The following is a 24652-nucleotide window of genomic DNA, read 5'->3' as shown; positions in this document are numbered from 1 at the left end:
ATGCTGATCCACCAATTGTTCATTTTGGACCTGGAGAAAGTTCTTCAGACGATGCAGTCATGATGAATACACCTGTGGTTAAAGCTGCCTTGGAAATGGGCTTTAGTAGAAGCCTGGTAAAGCGGACAGTTCAGAGTAAAATCCTAACAACTGGAGAGAATTACAAAACAGTTAATGATATTGTGTCAGCACTTCTTAATGCTGAAGATGAGAAAAGAGAAGAAGAAAAGGAGGAAGAGAAGGAAAGACAAACTGAAGAAACAGCATCAGATGATTTGTCATTACTTCGGAGGAATAGAATGGCTCTCTTTCAACAGTTGACGTGTGTGCTTCCTATCCTGGATAATCTTTTAAAGGCCAATGTAATTAGTAAACAGGAGCATGATATTATTAAGCAAAAAACACAGATACCTTTACAAGCAAGAGAACTGATTGATACCGTTTTAGTTAAAGGAAATAGTGCTGCCAACATCTTCAAAAACTGTCTTAAGGAAATTGACCCTACATTATATAAGAACTTGTTTGTGGAAAAGAATATGAAGTATATTCCAACAGATGTTTCAGGTCTGTCCCTGGAAGAGCAGTTGAGAAGGCTGCAAGAAGAAAGAACTTGTAAAGTGTGTATGGACAAAGAAGTTTCTATTGTATTCATTCCTTGTGGTCATCTGGTAGTATGCCAGGAATGTGCCCCTTCTCTAAGAAAATGCCCTATTTGCAGAGGTATAATTAAGGGTACTGTTCGTACATTTCTCTCATAAAAGAAAAATAAGCTGTATGTTAGCTTATGTATAAAAATCTTTAAAATATTGTCTGAAGTTGTTTGAAGTAAAAAAAGGAATTACTGACTCCTTAAAAAAAAAAAAAAAAAGATAGCCCTGTAATTCTTACATAGGAAATTACAAGGGCTTCAAGAGCTATGTTATAGGAACAATGGTTAAAAACCAAATATATATTTCTTATTATAAATTGCAGTGTCACACTCATAAATGTAATCACACAATATTTTTTCTTTTTGTCTGTTTGTTTCACTTAGCATAAAGTCAGAGTTCATCCATGTTGTAGCTTGCTAGAATTTCATTCCTTTTTAAGGCTGTATAATATTCCATTGGATGTATATACCACATTTTGTTTATCCGTTCATCTGTGAATGAACATTAGGGTTCATTCCACCTTTTGGGTGTTGTAACTAATGCTGCTATGAACCTTAGCACACAAATACCTGTTTGAATCCCTGCTTTCAGTTCTTTTGTATTGTATACTCAGAAGTGGAATCACTGTATCATATGGTTTGTTTTTATTTAATTGCAAAGTCATGTCCAACTCTTTGTGACTCTGTGGACTCCACCAGTCTCCTCTGCCCATGGGATTTCCCAGGTAAGAATACTAGAGTGTGTTACCGGTTCCTCCTCTGGGGAATCTTTCTGACCTAGGGATCAAACTCAAGTCTTCTGCATTGCAGGATTCTTTAGCAGTGAGCCACCTGGGAAGCCCAATCATATTGTTATTGTATAGATCATTTTTCAAGGAAAATACTCAAGGGATTTAAAGCCCATTAATTTATTGGAGAAAAGGACCGTTCGTTTTTGGCCTCATATATGTCATATAGTATGTTAGGTGTCAGAGAAATGGAAACTAATGGCATACAGCTCTTCCTGTATTCAGGGACTAAAAATGCAGGGACTTGGAGTGAGGACATAGTCAACAGACGGGTAAGTAATTAGCTATTACATACTGTACTGTGTTCAGTGCTGTAACAGCACGTTTATAGACTACTGTGGGAGCAGATTACAATGACAATTTCTGGGGTTTCTGAAGACAGAATCTCCTTGGGTGTTGTCCTGGATGGATGTTCTGTTGAATTCTGGTGAATAGTGGTAATGCAGTGGAGAAATTCTAGTATACAAGTTTTTGTTGTACATTTGCTTTTTTAAAATAGCTAACTCCATCCATCTGTCTTTTCTGTGACTTAAACGTCTCCCCTTTGTTTTTTTTCTTCCTCTAGTGGTTTTTAATTGCCAACAGATCTTACAAAGTGAGTGCAGCAAGCTCTTTTTTCTTCAGTGGTGTGTTTGTGGGAGTTATCACTTTTGGTCAACTCTCTGATCGCTTCGGAAGGAAAAAAGTCTATCTCACAGGTAATCTGTTAGTGTTCATGAACTGAATAAGAGAAGTTATTTTCCTAAGGTTCCCAGAGAAATAGTAAGGAGACCATTTTCTTAAGTTTCTCAGGGAATTGCTGTGTGGACCCAGAACTGATTTTTATTTCACTGGTGAGAAGCCAGGTGCTTCTGGCCAAGCATTTTAAAGCACACCTGAGAAAGGCCAGATATCTGCATTATAAGCATTTCCTAGTGGTGCCTTCTGCAAGCTGTGGGTCCCAATTCATGCCATGCTTCTACAGAGAACAAATATTGAGGCGGTTTGCTAGTCCATTTCCTTATATCCATTTCCTTATATCTTGTATGTTGATTCATGCAGATGAGCTCCACAGGACTCAGCATAGTTCACTTGACAAGCTGAGTATGAGCTAGGAATTTTCAATTTTCAGCCTTATTGGGAATAGTTGAAAACTGCACATGAGGACAGAAATCAACTTGTAACAAAGAAAACCTCAGTTTTTCTTGATAATCTTTAAGAGAAACTGATTTAAATACAAACCATAGCTTAGAAAATTTAAATTCACAAAGATTTATCTTTACAAATTAACATGTATATTGCATTCATCAAGTGTGTTTTGCCTCTGGATTATTGCATACTGTTCTTCTCTTTCTAGGTTTTGCTCTTGACATCTTGTTTGCTATCGCAAATGGCTTTTCCCCCTCATATGAGTTCTTTGCAGTAACTCGCTTCCTCGTGGGCATGATGAATGGAGGGATGTCGCTAGTGGCCTTTGTCCTGCTGAATGAATGTGTGGGCACCGCCTACTGGGCACTCGCAGGTACTGCTTCAATCCAGGCCGACTTGGAGATGGGGAGGGGCTCCAGAGAACTATGTAGGAACCAGCTTAGCCCTCGTGTCTAAAAATGCATCTAGATTTGGGGTGCTCTATCCAAATACTGACTCAATGGACGTGAGTCTCAATGAACTCCAGGAGTTGGTGATGGACAGGGAGGCCTGGCGTGCTGCGATTCATGGGGTCGCAAAGAGTCGGACACGACTGAGCGACTGATCTGATCTGATCTGATCCAGATACTAGATTTGCTTTCTTTCTGGATTTTTTTTTTTTTTAATTTTTTGACCATATGGGCTCTTAGTTCCCTGAGCAGGGATCCAACCTGCATTCCCTGCCTTGGAAGCATAGTTGTCATCATGGGACTGCCAGGGAAATCCCTAGATTTCCTTTCCTGAGTTCTGTGTGGCCTTGAATGAGTCATTAGTATTTTATTTTATTCCCCTATTGATAGTCTCCCCTGGGGCCTACAGATGGTGACCTTTTCCCTATACTCACAGATTGCCTGAAGGTATTCATTAACTGCTTTTTACCATAAAGTGAAAACTAGTGCAGAGGAAATACTAGAAACTCCTGTTTCAGTGCCTTGGTATTGTATTTTATTAAATCTTTGTCTCATAGGCCTTTTTACTGTTCTCTTCAAATCAGCAGGTAGTACTCTTGTAGTATTTCTTTAGTGATGTTTAAGTTTCCAAATGGAGGCCATGTTCTGTATTACTTTTAACCATCCCATCATCTTCTCAAGAACTATCAATGATTTTAAAAGCATCCTTGACTTAATGTCTTGGGAGGGTGATTGCACTAAGATTCTACTTTGTGGACTATAGGTTTGCAGTGAGAACTTTGTTTTGCTTTCCGTTCATTTAAATGTTATTGAGTACTATAGATGTTCTTATACTAATATGGGAACAAGTTGATTGTGCAACTGTAGAAATGAGTCTACATGAGGATGTAGGTGATAGAATGCCAGCTGTCATTTGCTGAGCATCTGTTATATACCAGGAACCAAGCTCTGCATCTGGCCAATGCCTCTAATATTCCCAGAACCTACAAGTTAAGAATTTCTACCTTCATTTTACAAATGAGGACACTTCACTGCTGAAAATGTTGCAGGAAGGGGAGCCCTTCTAGAACCTGAGAACGGGCTCTTGTCTAACACTCAGAAGTGAATTGTCAGAGGAGACACCCATGCTGACAAAGCAAGAGACTTTATTGGGAAGGAGCGCCTGGGTGTAGAGCAGCAACGTAAGGGAACCCAGGAGAGCTGCTCTACCACGTGGCTCTACCACGTGGTTTTATGGTGATAGGATTAGTTTCTGGGTAGTCTTTGGCCAGTCATTCTGACTCAGGGTGCTTCCTAGTGGCATAAGTGTTGCTTAGCCAAGATGGATGCCAGTGAGAAGAATTCTGGGAGGTCGTCGGACACAAGGTGTCTCCTTTTGACCTTTCCCAAACTCTTTTGGTGGGTGGTGGCTTGTTCCGGGTTCCTTACTAGGACCTCCTGTCATAAAATACTGCAAATGGTTACTGGTGCCTGGCTGGAGTGGGTGGTTTCAGTCAATATGTTCCACATAACAAAAGGAGAGGTTGTGTGCCTGTTTTCACACAGCTCATGACTGTCAGGGCGAGGATGATGCCAGGCCCATGTCATCCCACTTTTCCCTGAGGACTCCCCTCTTGTATCTTCCATTTATTGTTGTTCAGTCACTCAGTCACGTCCGACTCTTGCAATCCCATGGATGCAGCATGCCAGGCTTCCCTGTCCTTCACCATCTCCCAGAGTTTGCTCAAACTCGTGTCCCTTGAGTCTGTGATGCCATCCAAGCATCTCATCATCTGTCACCGCCTTCTCCTCCTGCCTTCAGTCTTTCCCAGTATCAGGATCTTTTCTAATGAGTTGGCTTTTCACATCAGGTGGCCAAAGTATTAGAGCTTTAGCTTCACCATTAATCCTTCCAATTAATATTCAGGGTGGATTTCCTTCAGCACTGACTGGTTTGATTTCCTTGCAGTCCAAGGGACTCTCAGGAGTCTTCTCCAACACCACAGTTCAAAAGCATCAGTTCTTCAGCACTCAGCCTTCTTTATGATCCAGCTCTCACATCCATACATGACTACTAGAAAAATCATAGCTTTGACTTTATAGATCTTTGTCAGCAAAGTAATGTCTCTGCCTTTTAATATGCTGTCTGGTTTGTCATAGCCTTTCTTCCAAGAAGCAAGCATCTTTTAATTTCATGGCTGCAGTCACCGTTCTCAGTGATTTTGGAGCCCCAAAAATAAAAGCTGTCACTGTTTCCATTGTTTCCCCATTTATCTGCCATGAAGTGATGGGATCTTAGTTTTTTGAATGTTTAGTTTTAGGCCAGCTTTTCCACTCTCCTCTTTCACCTTCATCAAGCGGTGCTTTAGTTCTTCTTTGCTTTCTGCCATGAGGGTGTTGTTGTGGGTCACCTCATATGAATACTGATGGCTTGGCCCTTTTTTGTCACTGGTCGTGTCTTTGGAGTTAGTAAAGGCTAATGTATTGAATTGGAAGACAGAGGCAAAATAAGCTCTGCTGTATTATGTCCACCGAACTGCTGTCCAAGCTGAAGGACACAGAGGGTTGAACAAGTTAGAACTAGACTGGGGAGGAGGAGACACGAGCTCCATCCTCACAGGACAGGCTTCTTACCTGCTTCTTACACATCATGCTTCATAATTCACTTTGTCTATATTAGCTTTCAGCAAAGCCATTAGAGGTGGGCTTTTTTTTTTTTTTTTCCCTAGCTCAAGTCCTAAGTTAGGGTCAGTGAGAAAACATCCTTTGAGTCTTCAGTTTGCATTGAGACTGTTAAAGTCATTTTTGCAAGTAGTGGGTTCAGACTTGCTGGGACTTTGCCAGAAATGAGTGATGATGGTGTTCATGACCACTCACATTATCCAGGGGAAGACACAAAAGCACCCTCTCCTGGGGTTTTCGTTTCCCTGAGTCCAAAATCTTGCTCATACAAAGCATCATGAGTACGTGTTCTTCATCTTCCTGGCACGTTCGTCTATTAAAATATTCACATTTGCCTCTAGTTGTTCCATGAAGAAGATGCTTTCTTACAAAACATGTATACTTCCCCCACCCTACCAAGTTCTCTAGGATGATTCCTGTCCCGTTGCCTACCTTCAGCAAAAAGAAAGACCTCTTGGTCTCTTGCTCCCTTTCCAGTTGCCTGAAGCCAGTGAAAAGATTTCTGTTAAAGTGCTTTCACCTTCCGTTCTTGTCCTTGAGGCTGAGTTAAAGTAAGGCTATTAAAATTTTTATAGCAAAGGGAAAAGGAAGAAAGGGGAAAAAACTGCAACAGTGGTGCCAGATGGTTGCCAGATTCAATGTGAAATTCAGAAGGGGCTTGAGAGAGGTCCCAGAAGGCCAGTGCACTTGACCTGCACCCAGGACAGAAATACGTTTCTGCTGCCCCTAAAACTCTTTTGCGAGGAGTTTCCTCCTTCTCTCTCCCATGAGCAGTCTTCCCCCAAAGTTTTGTCCTTCACCTTTCTTTCCAGGCTGTTCTCTCCAGCACAATTAAAAAAAAAAAAACACACACATTTTTATTTTGTTTTGAGGTATAGCTGATGAACAACATTGTGATAATTTCAAGTGAACAGGGAAGAGTCTCAGCCATACATATACATGTGTCCGTTCTCCCCCAAACTCCCCTCCCATCTAGGCTGCCACATAGCATTGAGCAGCCTTCCATATGCTATACAGTACATCCTTGTTGGTTTTCTGTTTTAAATGTAGCAGTGTGTACTTGTCCATCCCAAACTCCCTAACTATCCCTTCCCCCACAGCAGTCACGCATTTGTTCTGTAAGTCTATGAGTCTATGTTTTGTAAGTAAGTACATGTGTATCATTTCTTTTTAGATTCCACGTATAAGGGATGTCATGTGATATTTCTCCTCTATCTGACTCCAGTCAGTATGACACTCTCTAGGTCCATCCATGCGGCTCTCCAGCATGATTTTATATACTCCTATAATGTCAGATACGCTCAGAACTGAAAGAAATTGAGGGGAAAAACCTAAATGATTTGCAATAGGGGATTCATTGGAGGAATCCAATGGACAGAGGAGCATGGCAGGCTATACAGTCCATGGGTTGCAAAGAGAAGGACATTACTAAAGCGTCTTAGCACGGCTCGGCACCCTGATTGTTTAGCAGTAAAAAAAAAAATTTGTTTTGAAAAATTGTGCATGATTACAAATAATATTTGCAGTATGTATAAATACTATATAAAGTACATATAACAAAGTATAGGTGCAAACTGAAAACATCCACTTTTAACCAGTTGCAGTGTAGTGCTTAACAAGAATAAGTAAAATTGATTGAAAATTTTTGACAGTAGAAAAGGTAAAATACTAAAGCTATGAAAAATGTCATATTAGTATATTTGTTTTTAATTTTCTTATATAAATACCTTATATCAAAAGTTATTGATGTTCATTGTAAAAAAAAAAATCAAGAAACATATAGAAGTGAAACATAAAGAACACATATAGTCCTGCTCACCCAAAGACCACAATTGTAAACAGATTGCTGTGCGTCCTTCCAGAGCGTCTCCTTTGCATATCTGTTCTGCAACATACATTTATTAAACAGACCTGGCCATGTACCAGACACACTGCTTTTTAAAAAACTTTTCATGGAAATATCATTGATTTACAATGTTGTGTTAGTTTTAGGTGGACAGCAAGTCAAGCAGTTATATATATTCATGTATCCACTCTTTTTTTAGGTTCTTTTCCCATACAGGCCATTACAGAGTACTGCGTAAAGTTCCCTGTGCTATTCAGTAGGTCCTTGTTGGTCATCTGTTTTGTATATTGTAGTATGTATATGTCAATCCCAATCTCTTAAATTGGCCTTTTCCATTTATTCTTTTCTTATTGGAATATAATTGCTTTACGATGTTGTGTTAGTTTCTGTTATACAACTGAGTCAGCTGTATGTATACATATGTCCCCTCCCTTCCCCCACCCCATACCAGCTCTCTAGGTCCTCACAGAGCACCCAGTAGAGCTCCCTGTGCTATACAGCAGCTTCCCACTAGCTGTCTATTTTACACGTGGTAGGTATATATGTTAATGCTATCCAGATACTACTTTTATAGACAGACACTTGGGATAAAAGAGTGAACACGCCAGGCCTGGGTGGGGGAAGGTCCTTGCTCTTACAGAACTTATGTTTTAGTCAGGAGAGGCATAATCAATGTGAAGTAATTTCTGAAAACTTTAAGTGCAGTGAAGAAAATTAAACAGGATAATAGAGTAGGCAGTAAGTGCAGGGGACAGTTACATTAAATAGGATAGTTAGAGGAAACTTTGATGTAGGTATTTAATCAAAGATGTGAATGATGCAAAAGACCTAGGGGGTATGATTTTCTGAGCAAACATTCCAGTCAGATGGAGTGGCAAGAACCAGGCCCCTGAGGGCAGGAATGAGCTTCTCAGAGCACCTGAAAAGATGCAGTGTGGAAAGGCAGGAGGAGGCTGGGCTGAGATCAGGCTGGAGGGGCTGAGTGATGTAGCGTAATGGGCCAAATCAGGGATTTTTTTTTTTTTAACTCAAAATGCAATGAGTAGCCAGTGACTGAATTAAAGAGAGGAGCCATAGAATTTTACATAGAGAAAGATTACTCTGGTAGATGTAAGCAGGCTGGATCGTAGAGAAGCAAGAGTAGAAGTTGAGGGGCCATTCAGGAGGCTGGTGTGGTCACCCCTGTGGAATCCGCAGATGTTTTGTACCAGGTGGGAGTAGTGAAAGAGGAGGAAAGTGCATACATGGTGACCTGCTAAAGAATCAGCAGAGAAGGCAAGAGAAAAAGGGACCAAGGGGGCTTCACGGCCTTCTCCTTGAAAGCTGGATGGATCATTGGTGCTGCTTAAAAAAATGAAGTCATCACTGTACATTATCTTCTCACCTGCTGAAATTTGACTTTTGCTAGTGCAAACTGACCAGGGGTTGCAGACTTGAAATTAATTAAAAATAAGCAGAAAAGAAATCTGAAAAATAGATGTAAATAACCAAAGACCATGGGTGCGTGTGTGTGTGCTCAGTTGTGTCTGACTCTTTGTGACACCATGGACTCTGCCAGGCTCCTCTGTCCATGGGATTTCCCAGGCAAGAAAACAGGAGTAGGTTCCATCCCGACACAGGGATGGAACCCGAGTCTCCTGAGTCTCTTGCATTGGCAGGCAGATTCTTTACCACTGTGCCACCTGGATAGGCCCATAAACAGCTACAAAACCACCTATGGCATTCCAGAGTTACAAAATGCAGAAGTGGTGATTTGAAATGTTCATTTTTTTTTTAATTAAATTTTTCAAATAGCCTAGAGCCTTACCACATCTTTATCTCCTCGCCTTATTCCTATTGTCATTTCCGGGCATATGTATGCAACCTCTGGCTGGGTATCATGTGCAGATGTCTGTTGACCCCTCAAGTTAAAGGTATCGCTTTCTTTCACCTAAAATCTACATTCTTTTCTGGGACTTCTATCTACAGCCATGTCATCATGGTATTTAAATCATGAAACTAGAACCTTTGAATCCTTTTCCTCCTGTATACCATATCCAGCTGATACCAGGTCTTTCTGTGACAGAGATTCAACTGTGATGAGCTTAGATGCAAAGGGAAATCTTTTGGTTAACACACCCAAACCAAGAAGAGCCAGGCCTTGGCAATGCTTAGAACCAGGAAGTTAGGTGCATCTCATTTCTGTTTCCCGTTGTCTCTGAGAAACTTCCCCTGCTCAGTCAGGGATGAGGCCCAGCAGGTCATTGGTTTCACTGCCAAGTTCAGTATTTGAAAACCCTGAAATACTGGTAGGAACTCTGATTGTCCCAGCTGGGGTCACCATGGTGGAACCATGATTGATGTCTCCCCCTTGAACCACAGGGATGAAATATAGGGAGGTCATCTTTCCAAAAAAAAGGAAAGGATTCTTGGAGTTAGAAAGGAGTGCTAAGTAGGCAACGTTTTATAACAGACACTCACCAGAGGAGGCTTCCAGATGGCATTTTTGGGGACGTTAATTGATATAAAGGGCTATGCCCTTTTTACAGTAGGACTGTATAGCTAACATTTGTACAGCATGCATTATTTCATTTGAAACTAATGACTCTACTTTTTGAGGTTTGTATTATTATTTCTTTTTCATTTATGAGAAAACAGAGACTCAGATATTTAGGGATTTTCCCAAAGTCATATGGCAGTGTAGAGAAGAACTGGGGTCTGAACTTGGTCCCGCTGAAATGGCCTCATCCTGTGGTCCTTTGTCTTTTTGCCATGTTGTCAGTGGATACCGAGTACTCGGAACTGTTCTGAGCAGTGACAGAAAGCCTTGTTCTTGGAAACCAGGTGCTATTTGGTGCCCTGTAATGAATCTGTAATAGCTATTGATTATCTAAGTTTCTAGGGAAATCACAGGGAATGGAAATCCCATTCCCTTACTTAGCAGACCGCATGCCCTGACTGGTTTTCTGTTCATGCTGAACTTACTGTCACATTAGCCTTCCCTTCTGCATCCCCTTTTCCTCACTAGGGCAGACAGCAAACAAGTCATTGTGTTTTGTTGTAGGCTGATAATCTGTGGACAAGAATAGGAGAAATGTTTGTCTTGCAGGATTGTTGTAGAAAATTCCTGTAACAAAGTCGTGTTGCTGTGGGATGCGCACAGGAGCCGGCCTTTCCCTAGAAGGGTGACAGGGGACAGGAGCGGTACCGAGTGCAGGCTGTCCAGTCAGACCAGGGGACAGCACCTCCTGGTGGGGCCCCTACAGACCCCTGTCTTAGACCGCAGCACCTAACTTTCTCTGAGCTATTTCCTCCGTCTCTAGATAGCTAATAGTGGTACCGGCTTTATGGGACAATGTTTATAAAGTCTAAATCTCAACCAATAGTAGCTGTTATATAAATAAATAGTGATGGATGCTCTCTACTACTAATAGTAGCAGTTACAGAAAGCATGTCAGAGGCGCAGAGTTTGCAAGTATACTGGGCAGCACGGTGGGTTTGTACTCATTTGTTATTTATTTAAAAATCATAAGATCTTAACAACCCCGTGGTTGATGTTTTTACTGTCAGTGTGCTGACAAAAATTCATGCTTTGTGGAACTTACATTCTACTTGGAAGAGAAAGACAAGAAACAAATGTAAAATGTCATGTGTCTGGTGGTGATAAATGGGGAAGGACCATATGAGAACTGGGGAGTAGGCTGTGACTCAAGGATTTCAGGGACAGCCGCTGTGAAGGAGATGCAGGCCCAACACTGCCATAGTCTCGTGACCTAAAAACCTCCCACCACACAGCAAGCAGTATTTCCAGGCCTCAGCCACAAGTTCAGGCAGATGTCAGTGCAACATCAACGAGAAAGCACTTGGGCAGCCCTTAAAATTTATCTTGACCACATGCGGTTTGTATTTTTCATCTGTCCTTCCTTGTTTCCCACTGATCTCCTGGCCTCTCTTCTGGTTTTATCATCTGATCCTCGATGATATCTGTGTAGGTTTTTCTTTCTACTGACGTCTCAGAAAGAAAGGACTGGTTCCGTGACCTGGGTTGGAATGGGGTTGCAGATGGTTCTTTCTCCAGTAACAAGTCTCTTTTCCTGAATTAGGGTCAATTGGTGGCCTCTTCTTCGCAGTTGGCATCGCCCAATATGCCCTGTTGGGATACTTCATCCGTTCCTGGAGGACCCTAGCCATACTGGTTAACCTGCAGGGAACCGTGGTCTTTCTCTTATCTTTGTAAGTAGTTTTTCCTCTTAGACTTTTAATTTAATAAGCAGAAGGAATGTCTTAAGAGGATGCGGGTCAATGAGCAGCGTTATTCCCTTTCAGGAGTTTGCCTGAACTGACTTTGGTGAAGAACTAAATTCCGCAAGCGCTCCAATGCTTGGCAGCTCCTGGGAAGAGAGATGCTTAATTAATTCAGAATGCAGGTATCCCTTGTTTAAAGTAACCTCTCAACCTCTGCATTTTAACCTTCAAATTCTCAAGGGAGGGTACTAGTTTCTTTTTTAACCTAATGCCTTAAGCTTAAAAATCTTCAGGCTGGATCAGATCCTGTGCTAGGGGTGTGACCGAAGTATGATATTATAGACCAGTCTATGCATATTGAATGTATAGTGATACCTCCTCATTCCACAGATGACTGTCATCTCAGGGCCTCTACAGGTGGACATGGGAAGATGCTCAGATATGGGAGAAATCCTTAGAGTGCATGGATTCAAAGCAGTACAAGGATGATGCCCTGGTCAAGGCAAGATATCACACCATGCTCCTCTTAAGGCTGTAAGATGAGCCACCAACTTAGGCCTGTTTCTCCAGAAGTTTGACTGTGCTTATGAAAGGTTTTCTCCCTTTAGATATCAGACCTTTAATCCAAAACATCAAAATCTTTTGGATAAATAAAACTTTCAGCCAGCGGCACCAGCTTTCTTCTGTGCTGTAAAGTGAGATACCTGTAATAGAATTTTCATTGAGGCAGCAATTCGATTTAGTAATTCTTTATATAAGTTCTACTAATTGAGATTTGGTGGGGATTGAGCTGAAATCTGTTTTCATTCTCTCTTTGAAATCAAGAGAATTGTTAAGTGCAAAAACAAATATAATAGAAATAGTTAACCTATATTTATTGATGTTGTTGTTTAGTCTCTAAGTCATATCTGATTCTTTTGCGACCTCATGGACTGTAGCCCAGCAGGCTTCTCTGTCCATGGGATTTCTCAGGCAAGAATGCTGGAGTGGGTTGCCATTTCCTTCTCCAGGGAATCTTCCCTACCCAGGGATCGAACCCATGTCTCCTGCTTAGCATTCTTTACCACTGAGCCTCCAGGGAAGCCCCCAACCTATATTAGAAAGGTAAAATTTATGAAATGCATTCAGTTATGTGAACTAGAGTGAGATAATTTTATTAGAAAGGAAAACTAGCCTTATTTTATTACGCTGTATATTGTAAATTTTTGGGAAAAATGTATTCCTTGAATTAATAAGCATTCTTGTTCATATTAGTAAATAAATGAATTTTATTTTTAAACATTTAATAAACTGCCTACTTCGTAGAGCTTTCCAGGTGGCACAGTTGGTAAAGAATCTGCCTGCCAATGCAGGAGACGCAGAGACCATGGGGTCGCAAAGAGTCAAGCACGACTGAGTGATTGAGCACACAGGCATACTTTTTAATCCAGGCTGGTTCTCATCCCTCCTTCAATAGTAGAGTGACTTCACTGGTTGATCCGAGGCATTCTTTGAGTTTTCAGAATGTATATTCTGTTTGTTACCGCTTAGTAGTCGGTGGGGACTTTGACTTGATGAGAGATTAATTCTGGTCGTGAAAAATGGGAAACGGAAGAAAGGACGTAAAATCACTCTATACCATCAAGCCTGGAAAGTAAGGCTCGCTGCAGTCAGCCTCCAGTTTATCCCCTACCCCATCTTGTGTTCCCATCAGCATACTAGGCTGCTCACTGTTCCGGTTTACCCCTTAGGCTGGTCTGCCCTGGTGCCTCCTACTCAGTGCTATGGCCAGCTCCTTCAGTGCCCTTCTCGCTATTTCTCTTATTTATTAGTAGCCTTCCCAGTTTGCTTAAAAGCCACCCGCTCCAAGCTTTTCCTGGTCAGATACCAATCATTCACTTTCTTGTCTGAATTCTGCAGTACTTACTTGGCGCCCTTCCAGTGGTCCCTTATTTCTGCCTCACACGGAGCCTAACCTCTATAAAACGAGCACTGAACAGCCCCAGCTCTTTGCTCAGCTGCATTTCCCAGCACCAAAGCCCGGGGCCCTTCCATAGACCAGATGCCTCCTGTCCATTGGACAGATGTTGGCACAAAAACCTTTAGAATTAGCCTTCATTAACCGTCAGCAACATCAGAAACAGTCATGTCATTTTAGAGACATACCTTTTTTGTTTTACTAGAGACCTTGTTACTTAGCTCGAAAATTCCTCGTTTTTACAATACTTGAATTAGAACAGTTTTATTTTAGAAATCAGTGCCCCCTTAATTTAAAAAGGGCACCTTGAAAGAAATTGACAGGACATTTTCAAGCAGAGGCCTCAGTGTTAAATTAGCAATATAGCTTCTAAAAGTGATCAGGACACTGTGTAGAGGGCAGCATATTCAAGGGCCTCCTTTTCCTTTTAGAAACATGCCCTGCTGTTTTGTGGAAATAATGAGCTCACATTAGAACTCATATTCCTAAAACTGTCCATTGGCAACTGGGTGGGGCTTTGTTATTGAGAAGCTTATCGGCTTCTCAAAATGTGGAGAAATATCAGGTCCTATGTTTAAATCATCCAGATAAATCCAAGTAGAAATAATTTTATTAACACAAAGTCAAATTTCTAAAACCTGAGTATCTCTCAAATACCATCTTTAAACATGATTTACAAAGTTTTAAAAGTGACTTTATTGCTTATAAACAATTCTGAAAACACAGAGAACCTTAATAGGAAGGGGGGAAATAAATTAGTCAAAGATATAATAATAGTGACTGCTAATGTGTTACTATTTCCTTCTTGGTCCTTTTCCACTCCTCTAGTCCTCCTCAGTTTTAATTTTTACTATAATAGATTTTCTGTTATTTCAGTTATATTTCTATCCCACGTATATTCTCCATATCACCCCACCAGTCTTATGTTCTTTTTATTTGTATTTAGGCTTGATCACCAGAAGGCAATGGCAACCCACTCCAGTACTCTTGCCTGGAAAATCCCATGGACAGAGGAGCCTGGTAGGCTGCCGTCCATGGGGTTGCGAAGAGTCGGACACGACTGAGCGACTTCACTTTCACTTTTCACTTTCATGCATTGGAGAAGGAAATGGCAACCCACTCCAGTGTTCTTGCCTGGAGAATCCCAGGGACAGCGGAGCCTGGTGGGCTGCTGTCTGTGGGGTCGCACAGAGTCGGACACGACTGAAGCGACTTAGTAGTAGTAGTAGTAGTAGGCTTGATCAGATAGTTTTACATTGTACCTCATATATGGCCCTGTGGATAGGACCAGTTGATCAGATGATAATCATCGGCTGGCCTAACTTCCAATCAAATGGCATTTTACTTGATTATTTACTTGTGTATTAGTAACAATAATCAGATAGCAGTGAAAAGGTGAATAAAGGAATTTTTTCAGGAGGTTATAGAAGCCTTTGTTCCTGCTTTTGTTGATAACCAAATGTTGTGCCTGAATAGTCTCTCTCCCTAGCAGAACTCCTGGGAAAATGCCTGCCTTTTTTTGTTTCCATTGTCTCTCCTCTCAGCGCCTATTACATCGCTCATGCAAAATGAAAGCGCTCACATGGTTATTGAGGAACTGGCTCTCCATAAAGTCACAAACTCTGTGGTGTTTGCTGCCCTTCACTCTCCTTACTGAAAGGCAGGGAGAGTTCTAAAAGGCACTTTAAATATCCTTCAATTAAAAACAAGTACATCAAAGAAAAGTAAATGCATACAGGTTTCATTTTAGTCAAATAATATCAAACTAGATCAAAAGGTTTGATGCTGTGTTTTATAAACAAGGTGTCCATGTTCCTGCCACCAGTTGGTTTTGAAAGGTCCCCTAAAAATATGCAGAACTGTGAAGAGGAGAAAAGATGGGTAATACCTGTCTTGAAACTGATGAAAGAGAGCTGTGGCAACAGAAATGTTCGATACTTTGTTGCTATAGTGAGAAACAACTGTTATTTTTTGGAAATGAAAGTTAACCAGAAAATAAGCTTTGTTTCTTGAAGGACTTGGGAGATCAGGAAATATCCTCAGGACATATTAAAGTGAGTGTGTCAGCTGACTGGAAAATATTAAAGCTTTAAAAGCTCTAAAGCTGCTAAAATGTGATCACTTCTTTTTCATTTTTATATGTAGTCTTCAAATAATCTCTACCTTTTAAATAGCATCACTATGTTAAAAACACTTTAAAAATTCTCTTCTGATGTATAATAGAGATTTTAATCTTTGTGAGGCTTTTTCAGAACTTTAAAAACTCTGTATTATGTTTATTAATATTATTCTAACAACACTTGACCATGATTTGGAGTCTCATCTCTGATGCATGTTTTTTGAAGAATTACTCAGTATTGTATTACTGTTTATATATTATTTATATGATTTATAAATTATAAATTGCTATTTATATATTAAAATTTGCTGAAAAGTAAATGCATCATGTTGATGCTTAGTAGAAACCAACACAATACTGTAAAGCAATTTTCCTTCAATTAAAAATAAGTAAAAAAAAGTAAACGCATAGTCTGCTTTTTTCACTGCAGCTTTGGAAGCATGTTTTTGGTTTCCAGTCATAAAAGAGGCCATTATTAATGTTGGCAGCTGTTGACAGCTGCCCTCTGTAGCCCTCTCCCTTCCACTTGTCATTGGGAGAGTCAAGCTTTAACCCTAACATGGAATCCACTTGTGGTCTGGGGACCATGTCCTGCGTGGGGGATCTGTCTCCTTCCGGTGCGTATGTACCTGTACGAATATACAGCCTCTGATGACGTCTCTTTCAGATCCATTCCTGAATCCCCTCGTTGGTTATACTCCCAGGGTCGGCTGCTTGAGGCTGAAGCCACTCTGCGCCTCATCGCCAAGAGGAACCGGCAGCTCAGGTGCAGCTTCTCGCTGGCGCGCCCAGCAGGCGGGAGCTGCGAGGAGGCCGGCAGCGTCCTGGACCTCTTCCGTCGCCGGGTGCTCCTGGGGCACACGCTGACCCTGATGTTCATCTGGTAATTCTCTCTAAGGGCTCTGCTGTGGTCCGCAACCCAGGTTACTGATAGTCTCTTCTTTCTTCAGGGTTACAGAAAATTTCACTCTTGCGTTCAGCGTGAGATTGTTTTCAGAAAAAACAACCCTCCCTGCCTCCCTTAGGCATTGTACTCACCTGAGCTTTCTCAGCATCCTCCCTTTCAAGGAGGAAATAATGGTGTCTGCCAGGAGGTTTAAAGAACTTATAGATGTCAGAAACACATCTTTGCTTATGAAGTATCTAATGTAAATTTTAAATCCCCCAGTTCAGTTCAGTTCAGTCGCTCAGTCGTGTCTGACTCTTTGCGACAGCACACCAGGCTTCCCTGTCCATCACCAACTCCCAGAGTTCACCCAAACTCATGTCCATCGAGTCGGTGATGCCATCCAACCATCTCATCCTCTGTCATCCCCTTCTCCTCCTGCCCTCAATCTTTCCCAGCATCAGGGTCTTTTCAAATGAGTCAGCTCTTTGCATCAGGTGGCCAAAGTATTGGAGTTTCAGCTTCAACATCAATCCTTCCAATGAACACCCAGGACTGATCTCCTTTAGGATGGACTGGTTGGATCTCCTTGCAGTCCAAGGGACTCTCAAGAGTCTTCTCCAACACCACAGTTCAAAAGGATCAATTCTCAGTCCTCAGCTTTCTTCACAGTCCAACTCTCACATCTATACATGACTACTGGAAAAACCATAGCCTTGACTAGCTGGATCTAAATCCCCCAACCCTCCTCCTTAAAAAAAAGGAAAGCAGCAGACAGACCAGGGACAGAAGAGTTTCTAAGGAGAACTTTGAAGTACCTCCCCTTGGTTTTGGCCTCAGGCAGGTAGCACATTCTAATTGAACATTCCCACTCTCTGACTCAACAAGTGAGCTGTTATCCCTCCTATCAATGAGATCCTAGGAGTGTCCTAGGAGTGCCACATGACAACCTCAAAAAAGCCTCAAAGCCCCGGTGCCAGTCAGTGAATGAATGGGTTAGCACTCTCCAAACCTGATTTTCTAGTTTGGCTAATTCTGACCTGCCGTCAGAATGTTCTTAGCATTAATGTAGATTGCACTGAATGGTTCAAATGGTTGCATTGAAAGAATAAAATTGTGGAAAAGGGAAAAATGGATAATCCATATGTAGAATTTGTAGAGTACCCATGTGTTTTAATATTATCCATTCCATTAAAGTGCCATAAGTGTAATTTGGTCTAGGATTGGACACGAACATCATATTTACTGGCCTAAAGGATGGATGTGCTGTGGTTTGCATGTATTTGGCAAGAAGGCTACATAGAAACTTGTATTTTTCACATGGGAAGTCATTTTATATGAAGTTAATCATACATATATAAAGCTAAAAAGAACAGTAGATTGAGAAGAAGAAGCTGCAAAGATAGTTTTCTATAGCATGATTCTCTTTTCCCACCCAATCAAACCCTGGCTACCACCTATATGGTTAGGGGTCAGGTCACACCAGCTCACTGAGCCAGCTTGCTGCTGGAATATCATGGATACATAAGAAATGTTGAATGAAGGACACAAGCTTGGAGGCATGGGGATTCAGGGAGTAAGGGAACCTGTTTTTAAAATAATCAATTGATTAATTAATTTAAAATATTTATTGGCATACAGTTGATCTACACTGTTGTGTTAGCCTCAGGTGTGCAGCAAAGTGAATCAGTCGTGCATATACGTATATCCATTTTTTTAAGATTCTTTTCCCATATAGGCCATTGTAGGGTTTTGAGCAGAGTTCCCTGTGCTATACAGTAGCACAGGGCAGGACTGTTAGTTATCTATTTTATATGTAGTAGGGTATGTATGGGGGCTTCCAGGTGGTGGTAGTGGTATAGAACCTGCCTGCCAATGCAGGAGACGTAAGTTCGATCCCTGGGTTGGGAAGATCCCCTGAAGGAGGGCATGGCAACCCACTCCAGTGTTCTTGCTTGGAAAATCCTGTGGACAGAGGAGCCTGGAGGGCTGCAGTACACAGGGTCACAAAGAGTCAGACATGCCTTAGCAAATGAGTTCAAGCACACACAGCAGCCCCCCACCTACACACACACACTGTGTATCTGCCAATCCCAGTCTCTCAGTTTGTCTCTCCCCCTTACCCCTGATAACCATAAGTTTGTTTTCTACATCTGTAACTCTCTGTTCTGTAGATAAGTTTATTTGTACCCTTTTTTTTTGATTCCACATATAAGCAACATCACATGATATTTATCTTTCTCTGTCTGACTCACTTCACTCAGTATGCCGATTTCTATGTCCTTCCATGGGAGCTACTAATTTGAGGTTCTATCAATTGTAAAGGAAATACTTACAAAGTATGTTCAGGTACTTTAAGGCTCCATAAAACTGCATTTGCATGTCATGTAGACAGTCAATCAAACCCTCTGCCTTGAAGGAAGCATCTGCTTTCTTAGGGGTTACTTACTTACAGTTTTTAAGGTTTTTTCCCAGGAATATTAACTTTTGGGTTCTAGACTTCAGGGGATAAAAAAAAATAGACAAACTAGACCCAGAGTCAGGGAGAATATTCCTGTTTATTTTGTGTCTTACACAGCCAAATGAGCTCTTCTCAAATAAACTTCTGCCCCCAGGGCTCAGAATGTTAAAACACACGATAACAGAGACAGTGTCATTCCACATAGAGCCGTTCTTTTTGAAGATGCTATAAAATTCTAAAATCTTTTCTGTGGATCTGTCACTGAAGAAAGCCTTAACTGGAGAGTGAAATTATACCTCTGTGTTTAACATCTGTTCCTTTGCTGTTTCCCACAGTAGTGTGGGATAATAATTCCATGATGCCCTAAGTATACTGTTAAATATTATGCAAGCATTTAAAATTTTTGTTTGGGTCCCATAAACAGGATTGAAATGATTTTAATAGCTGTAATTATGCATCCAAACGACCAACTCTGCCATCAAGGAAATTTGTAGGCAGGGTCCCCATCTCGGGACCAGAGGCCTTCCTTGCATGTTCTCCCTATTTTCTCTTAACACCAGCTAAGCTCCTCTAGTGTCTCGAACTGGCTTTGTTTGTTTGTGCCCTTCTTACTACCTTCACAGCCTGAATTAAATATGTATGTGTATCTCTATGTCTGGAATTCTTCACTAGGACTTCTGTTTTAAATGCAGAATAAATACATACCAACACATACAATACATTAGGAATAGCACTAAGTAAGAGGAGGGTCTCGTCTCTACTGCAGATGGAAAGGATTTAAAAAATACTTTAGGAAGGGGATTCCCCTGCCAGTCCAGTGGTTAAAACCCTGTGCTTCCGATGCAGGGGACACAGGTTCAATCCCTGGTTGGGGAACTGAGATCCCACAGGCTGTATGGAGTGAAGGAAAAAAAATTAGGAAAATATTTCAGTTTGCTCAGCTTGCTGCTCACAGCAAAGTACTAGCAGGCAGGGAAACCAGACAATTCCCTGTTGCCTTGCATCCTTACCCGTGATGCCCCAGCTGTGACTCTGCTCGTCATCCATAGTTTATGAATGACAGCTCCACCTAGGACGAAGTAATGGGAAGTAGCTGCTGCCGGAGCTCATTTGCCAGAGAGGGATGAGTCACTAAGCAGGCTGTCTCCAGGGACCGCTCTCCCTGCCTTCCCTCTCCCTGGTTCCTGTGGCCCATTCATAACCTTCCCTCTCCCTGGTTGCTGTGGCCCATTCGTAATAATAACCTGGGGCGCTTGGCCCACTCTGCTTTTTTGGCAGAGACGGAAAGAACACTTTCCCTTTCCTGTTGATCTCTTCATAGTTGTAGCTTATTGAACTTTTTCTAAGGAAAAGAGATGCAAATGGGAGTTTCCTCGTAATTAACACTTGTCAAAATGAACTGTATAAACATAAAAACTAATGAATTTCCAAAACCCAAGTGTTTTACTGTTGTATAGAAATTTTTGGTTTACAAAATGCATTCATGTTTAACAAAGCCTAGTTTCAGGGTTTATTTATGTTCTGTTCTAGTTTGTTTTATTTTTAATAATGCAGTTTCCTAGGCACAAAAGGTTTTGCTCTCTGTGGTTTTCAATTACCTGAGGTCAGCTGCAGTCTGAAAATATTAAATGAAAAATTCCAGAAAGTAACAACTCATAAGTTTTTAAATTGCATGACATTCTAAGTGTATGATGAAATCTCGTTCCTTCCCACTCCATCCCACCTAAGACATGAATCATCTCCTTGTCCAGCATATCCTGCTTATTAGTCACTTACATTGTCTTACTTATCAGATTGACTATCCGTATCCCAGGGCTTGTGTTCACATCACCCTTATTTTACTTAGTAATGACCCCAAAGCATAAGAGTAGTGATGCCAGCAATTCATATGTTCTATTACGAGGCCTAATATAGAAGTTAAACCTTATTATAGGGATGGCTGTCTAGGGCAAAAAATAGTACATAAAGGATTTGATCCTATCGATGGTTTCAGGCATCCACCAGGAGTCTTAGAACGTATCCCCTGTGGATAAGCAGAGAGTGCTGTATTCCCTTCACTCTGGAAGAAGTTCCTGTTACTCCCCAGTTTGGAGTTTCAGGATGGCCTTTTCTCCAGCGTAGCTTCTGGGCTGTAAGACATAGGCTCCATGCCTGGCACAATATCTGCCACGCAAGGGGTGCTGCCTCGATGTTTCGGCAAAGCTGTGCAGAAATCAGTGCCGGGCTTTGATAGTCCTAGAGGAGCCTGCCTCTGCCATGGCCTCGTCTTCTCTTACCTGTTGTGGCTGTCTGCAGCATATGCACCTGCTGAATGCCAGGAGGGGTTGAGACTATGGCCAGGTGTTAGAGTCCCTGTCACTCTGGCCAGCAGGCCACCCACTGGTGACTCAGGCACTTATTAGCATGTGTTCTCAACACCATCCCCTGTTGGCCTGTCCCTAGGAGTTCTTTTGTAGAGTCATTTTCATAATATCACAGTGACTGCTTAGGGCAAGTGTTTATAAATAGTTGAATTAAATAAATTTAAAATAGAGTCATTGTCTCCTAATAAATGCAGAAGTGTGTAATGAGGGCACTAATGACATCTTCTCTGTCAGGGCCTGGCCACTCGTTTGCTTTATAGAGCATCTAGACGTAGCTCACAACATTTCCAAGGCCCCTTTATTTTATTTTTTTTATTTTGTCCTAGTATAGAAATTATATTAGGATAGAAAGCCTAATGAGGGAGTCAAACTTACTCTTTGAGACAGAGGGCATTATTTGAACCAGTGTTTTAATCTTTTCTGACAAATTCTTATGGACTTTCCCATTGTCTGTCTTATCTTTCACCCCCAATTGCAGGTTCGTGTGCAGCTTGGTGTATTATGGCCTCACTCTGAGTGCAGGTGATCTAGGTGGAAACATTTATGCCAACTTAGCCCTATCCGGCCTCATAGAGATTCCATCTTACCCTGTCTGCATCTACTTGATTAACCAAAGATGGTGAGTATGGGTGGATATGAAATGTACTATGTAGAGGACACATACACTAACATGCATAAACACCCAAATGTTACTGTCATTGTCCATATGCAGTATCTGCTAAGTATTCCATGGTGATCAGAATTCTTTTCAGACCAGACACAGTGAGAATTCATTATTTAGTGCGTTATTCCTTGGGTTTCAAGTTTATGAGTTATTGTGTAGATTTTTTTTTTAATTGAAGTATAGTTGATTTACAGTGTTGTGTCAGTTTTTGGTGTATAGCAAAGCGACTCAGTTATACATATATATATATACTCTTTTTCATAACTTTTTCCATTATAGTTTATTACAAGATATTGAATATAGTTCCATGTGCCATACAATAGTGAAAAGTTGTTGCTGAGCCATGAAAGACACCAGGATTCTTGGCCTCTGGAGGAGAGGAATTCAGTCTGGGGCCAGTGACGAGGCTTGATCACTCAGAACTTTTGTGTGATAAAGTTTTATTAAAGTATAAAAGAGATAAGACAAAGCTTCTGACATAGACATCAGAAGAGGGCAGAAAGAGTTCCCCACCTGCTAGCCTTTAGCAGTATGTTATATCAGCAGGCTGCTAATTAGAGAAAGGAAATGTCTCAAAACTCAGAGTGGCGCCAGGTCCCTCACCCACAACATGCATTTTGAGATAACATTGGCACAAGGTGAGGCAGTTCACTTCAGTCCCTCAGTCGTGTCCAACTCTTTGTGACCCCATGGACTGCAGCACGCCAGGCTTCCCTGTCCATCACCAATGTCCAAAGCTTACTCACACTCATGTCCATCGAGTCGGTGATGCCATCCAACCATCTCTTCCTCTGTTGTCCCCTTCTCCTGCCTTCAATCTTGCCCAGCGTCAGGGTCTTTTCCAGTGAGTCAGTTCTTCACATCAGGTGATCAAAGTATTGGAGTTTCAGCTTCAGCATCAGTCCTTCCAATGACTATTCAGGACTGATTTCCTTTGGGATTGATTGGTTTGATCTCCTTGTAGTCCAAGGAACTCTCAAGAGTTTTCTCCAACACCACAGTTCAAAAGCATCAATTCTTTGGCACTCAGCTTACTTTATACTCCAACTTTCACATCCATACATGACTATTGAAAAACCATATCTTTGACTAGATGGACCTTTGTTGGCAAAGTAATGTCTCTGCTTTTTAATACGCTGCCTAGGTTGGTCATAACTTTTCTTCCAAGGAGCAAGTGTCTTTTAATTTCATGGCTGCAGTCACCATCTGCAGTGGTTTTGGAGCCTAGAAAAATAAAGTCTGTCACTGTTTCCATTGTTTCCCCATCTATCTGCCATGAAGTGATGGGACCAGATGTCATGCTCTTAGTTTTCTGAATGTTGAGTTTTAAGCCAGCATTTTCACTCTCCTCTTTAACTTTCATCAAGAGGCTCTTTAGTTCTTCTTCACTTTCTGCCATAAGGGTGGGGCCATCTGCATATCTGAGAAATCTTGATCCCAGCTTGTGCTTCATCTAGCCCGGCATTTCACATGATGTATTCTGCATATGAGTTAAATAAGTAGGGTGACAATATACAGCCTTGATGTACTCCTTTCCTGGTTTGGAATCAGTCTGTTCCATGTCCAGTTCTAACTGTTGCTTCTTGACCTGCATACAGATTTCTCAGGAGGCAGGTCAGGTGGTCTGGTGTTCCCATATCTTCAAGAATTTTCCACAGTTTGTTGTGATTGTAGTAGTCAATAAAGTATAGCTCAGTTGGTAAAGAATCTGCCTTCAGTGCAGGAGACCCCCTGGTTCGATCCCTGGGTTGAGAAGATCCCCTGGAGAAGGAAATGGCAACACACTTCAGTATCCTTACCTGGAAAATCTCATGTACAGAGGAGCCTGGTGGGCTGCAGTCCATGGGGTCGCAAAGAGTCGGGCACGACTGAGCGACTAACACTTACTTACTTACACTTAGATGTTTTTCTGATACATTGAAAGATGAACTCCTCAGGTCGGTACATGCCCAGTATGCTACTGGAGATCAGTGGAGAAATAACTCCAGAAAGAAGAGACAGAGCCAAAGCAAAAACAATACCTAGTTATGGATGTGACTGGTGATGGAAGTAAAGTCTGATGCTATAAACAGCAATATTGCATAGGAACCTGGAATCTTAGGTCCATGAATCAAGGCAAATTGGAAGTGATCAAACAGGAGATGGCAGAGTGGACATTGACATTTTAGGAACTGGAGAACTAAAATGGACTGGAATGGGAGAATTTAACTCAGATGACCGTTATATCTACTACTGTGAGCAAGAATCCCTTGGAAGAAATGGAGTAGCCATCATAGTCAACAAAAGAGTCCAAAATGCAGTACTTGGATGCAGTCTCAAAAATGACAGAATGATCTCTGTTCGTTTCCAAGGCAAACCATTCAATATCACAGTAATCCAAGTCTATGCCCCAACCAGTAACGCTGAAGAAGCTGAAGTTGAACAGTTCTATGAAGACCTACAAGACCTTTTAGAACT

General features: G+C 41.5%; 1 protein-coding gene across 1 annotated transcript in view; it reads left to right on the top strand.

Annotated features, from left to right (window-relative positions):
• SLC22A15 (solute carrier family 22, member 15) overlaps positions 1-24652 on the top strand; it is a 125643-nt gene that overhangs the window by 73180 nt on the left and 27811 nt on the right. Inside the window, exons 6-10 of the mRNA XM_010831019.1 lie at positions 2003-2135; positions 2774-2938; positions 11604-11733; positions 16489-16704; positions 22010-22150. Coding sequence (XP_010829321.1) covers positions 2003-2135; positions 2774-2938; positions 11604-11733; positions 16489-16704; positions 22010-22150 — 785 coding nt within the window. The remainder of the gene's footprint in view (positions 1-2002; positions 2136-2773; positions 2939-11603; positions 11734-16488; positions 16705-22009; positions 22151-24652) is intronic.

The sequence above is a fragment of the Bison bison genome, unplaced genomic scaffold (genome assembly GCF_000754665.1).
Source record: "Bison bison bison isolate TAMUID 2011002044 unplaced genomic scaffold, Bison_UMD1.0 scf7180017864519, whole genome shotgun sequence".
Taxonomy (NCBI): Eukaryota; Metazoa; Chordata; class Mammalia; order Artiodactyla; family Bovidae; genus Bison; species Bison bison.
The sequence above is the reverse complement of the archived record's forward strand: the minus strand, read 5'-3'. Positions and strand labels throughout refer to the sequence as shown.